Below are 2,940 nucleotides of genomic sequence, written 5' to 3'. Positions count from 1 at the left end.
GAATGGTTTGGGATGTGTGCTTATGCAGAATGGGAATGTAATAGCTTATGCCTCGAGACAGCTGAAGCAGTATGAAGCAAATTATCCAACTCATGATTTGGAATTGGGAGTGGTGGTTTTTGCCTGAAATTGTGGCGTCATTATCTTTATGGAGCTACTTTTAAGGTATTTTCTAATCACAAGAGCTTATAGTACATTTATACTCAGAAGGAGCTAAATATGAGACAGAGGAGATGGATTGAGTTAATTGGATATTATGACATGGAGATAATTTATCATGAAGGGAAGGCTAATGTAGTGGCGGATGCACTTAGCAGGAAATCTGTCCATGCTTTGTGTACTGCCATGTCTAGGATGAAATTGCGTGAGGAAGTGGAAAGGATGGGCATTTCTATGATCAAGAATGGAGATACAATTGGAGATTTGACCATTGAGCCAGAGTTGTATGAAGAGATCAGGAAGAAGCAAGAAGGAGATGCGAGAGTGGCGCGGTGGAGAGGGGCCGTGGGTGAGGCCATGGTGAAAGGCGGGAAGAAGCGGTTTCACATGGGTAGTGATGGTGGTTTGAGGTTTGATGGGAGATGGTGTGTACCTGATGATGAAGAATTAAAAAGAAAGATTTTAACTGAAGCTCATTCTACTCCATATTCTATTCATCCTGGAGGAGATAAATTATATAAATATTTGAAGAAGATTTTTGGTGGCCTAAGATGAAGAAAGAGGTTGCTGAGTTCGTTGCTAGATGTTTCGTTTGTCAAAGAGTTAAGGGAGAGCATAAGAGACCACAAAGTAAAGTCCAGTCCTTGGATGTGCCTGAGTGGATGTGGGAAAGCATTTTGATGGATTTCATTGTGGGATTGCCTAATACTCAGAGAGGGAATAATATGATATGGGTGATTGTGGATCGATTGACTAAGTCAGCTCACTTTATTCCAATAAAGGATACTCGGAGTAAAGCTGAGTTGGCAAAAGCTTATGTCAAAAATGTGGTGAAGCTTCATGGTGTGCCAAAGGATATTGTTTCTGATCGTGATTCAAGGTTTATATCTAAGTTCTGGCAAGAATTGAAATCTTTGATGGGGACTCGGCTGAAGATGAGCACAACATTTCATCCAGCCACAAATGGTCAGACTGAGAGGACTATTCAGACCTTGGAGGATATGCTGAGAGCTTGTGTGATGGAGTTTGGTGGATCATGGGAGGAGAGGTTGGATTTGATTGAGTTTTTATATAATAACAGTTACCATGCTAGTATAGGCATAGCACCTTTTGAGGCATTATATGGCAGGAAGTGCAGGAGTCCTGTGTGTTGGGATGACAGGGCAGATGCAGTTGTGTTGGGACCTGAGATGAACAAGAAATGGTGGAGCAGGTGCACATTATTCGTCAAAAGATGCGTGCAGCGCAAGATAGACAAAAGAGCTATGCAGATTTGAAAAGGAGTGATATAGAGTTTACTGTGGGAGATAAGGTGTTGCTTAAAGTGTCTCCTATGGGAGGTGTGATGAGGTTTGGGAAGAAAGGGAAGTTGAGTCAGAAGTATATTGGGCCATATGAGATCTTGGACAGAGTTGGAGAGGTAGCTTACCGTTTAGCATTACCTCCAGCTTTGGATAGAGTGCATAATGTTTTTCATGTTTCACAATTGAGGAAGTATGTGAGTGATCCTACTCATGTGCTGGAGCCTGAACATGTTGAGATTGATGAGCAGTTATCTTATGTTGAGGAGCCTAAGGAGATTTTGGATCGAAAAATGAGAAAGACCCGTAATGGTGAGACTGCTTTAGTGAAGATTTTATGGTCTAACCATAAGGTGGAAGAAGCTACATGGGAGGCTGAAGCTGCTATGCGAGAAAAGTATCCTAGTCTTTTTGTTTGAGTTAGTTGGTTACGGGGACGTAACCCTTTTTTTTTTAGAGGGATAAGATGTAACATCTCGTATTTTATAACATTTTTATGATAAATTTAATAATAAAAGTATCTTGTGAGGGATTTAATAAGAAATGTAGTTGGAATTTATTTGAGATATTAATTCTATTGTTTGGGTATTTTGGTGAACTTCCAGACGAAGTTCTTTTTAAGGAGGGGAGACTGTAATACCCCGTATTTTAGACGATAGAAATTATACTAAAATATGTAAATTGATATTTAATAATTTAATCTATTAAATAATAAATTGTAAGACGGTAATAAAATAATTAAATAATACTTGAAACGGAAATAATGTGGGCCGTGTATATTAGGTATGTAGTCGGGTTTGTAATTATTTGTGATTACTAATACTAATATGGGAGTAATTAAAAAGAAAAGAGAAAATAAAGATAATTACTTTAAGGAAACTTCATCCCTCTTTCCTTCCCACATCAATATAAATAAGATGTTATACCTACCCATAAGCATAAAAAAACATAAAAACACAATAATTGATCTAAGGCAAGGGAGAGAAAGATCTAAGGGAGAAAAGTAAGAGAATTCATCCAATTATTGTTGCCTCAAGGTAAGACCGTCTTAATTTATATTTATATAGCCGTATTTAATTAAGTTATCGTTAAAACTCCGTATGGACAATTGTGTACCGTGCCGTTACCCTCATTAGTTAGCCTTGACCGTGGGGATGTTAGTGGGACTTGTCGTGGCTTTTGTCGTCCACCGTGGGTGGTGAACTTGGCGTCTAAAGTTGTGGTTGTCGCGAATTTAAGACGAGGCTTCTGACTTATGTGTTTGACGAATAAACATGGAACCTGGGTGGTTGGCTAATTCGGCTGGGGTAGGTCCTAATGGTGGTGTCAGGTTGACTTGAGGTGGTGGTTGGTACGGTGAGCTGTCTGGTTGTGGTGGTTCTCACGGGTTTATGCTGTTTTTGTGGGTTGTGAGTCGTCTGGTGAGTCGTGCGTGGTTGTAGAAAGTGGTGGAACCACCATGGGTCAAGGGAGACCACGG

At 39.8% G+C, this 2,940-nt stretch overlaps 1 protein-coding gene across 1 annotated transcript; it reads left to right on the top strand.

Annotated features, from left to right (window-relative positions):
* The first annotated feature begins 219 nt into the window (after nucleotides 1–219).
* On the top strand, nucleotides 220–1,879 carry LOC141641122 (uncharacterized). Its single transcript, XM_074449798.1, has 4 exons — nucleotides 220–569; nucleotides 761–1,039; nucleotides 1,241–1,372; nucleotides 1,651–1,879. Exons 1-4 carry the CDS (start codon nucleotides 220–222, stop codon nucleotides 1,877–1,879), a joined length of 990 nt encoding a protein of 329 aa, XP_074305899.1.
* The last annotated feature ends 1,061 nt before the right edge of the window (nucleotides 1,880–2,940 follow it).

The sequence above is a fragment of the Silene latifolia genome, chromosome 2, assembly GCF_048544455.1.
Source record: "Silene latifolia isolate original U9 population chromosome 2, ASM4854445v1, whole genome shotgun sequence".
NCBI classification, from domain to species: Eukaryota; Viridiplantae; Streptophyta; class Magnoliopsida; order Caryophyllales; family Caryophyllaceae; genus Silene; species Silene latifolia.
Note: the sequence above shows the minus strand (reverse complement) of the source record. Positions and strands in the feature narration are given on the sequence as shown.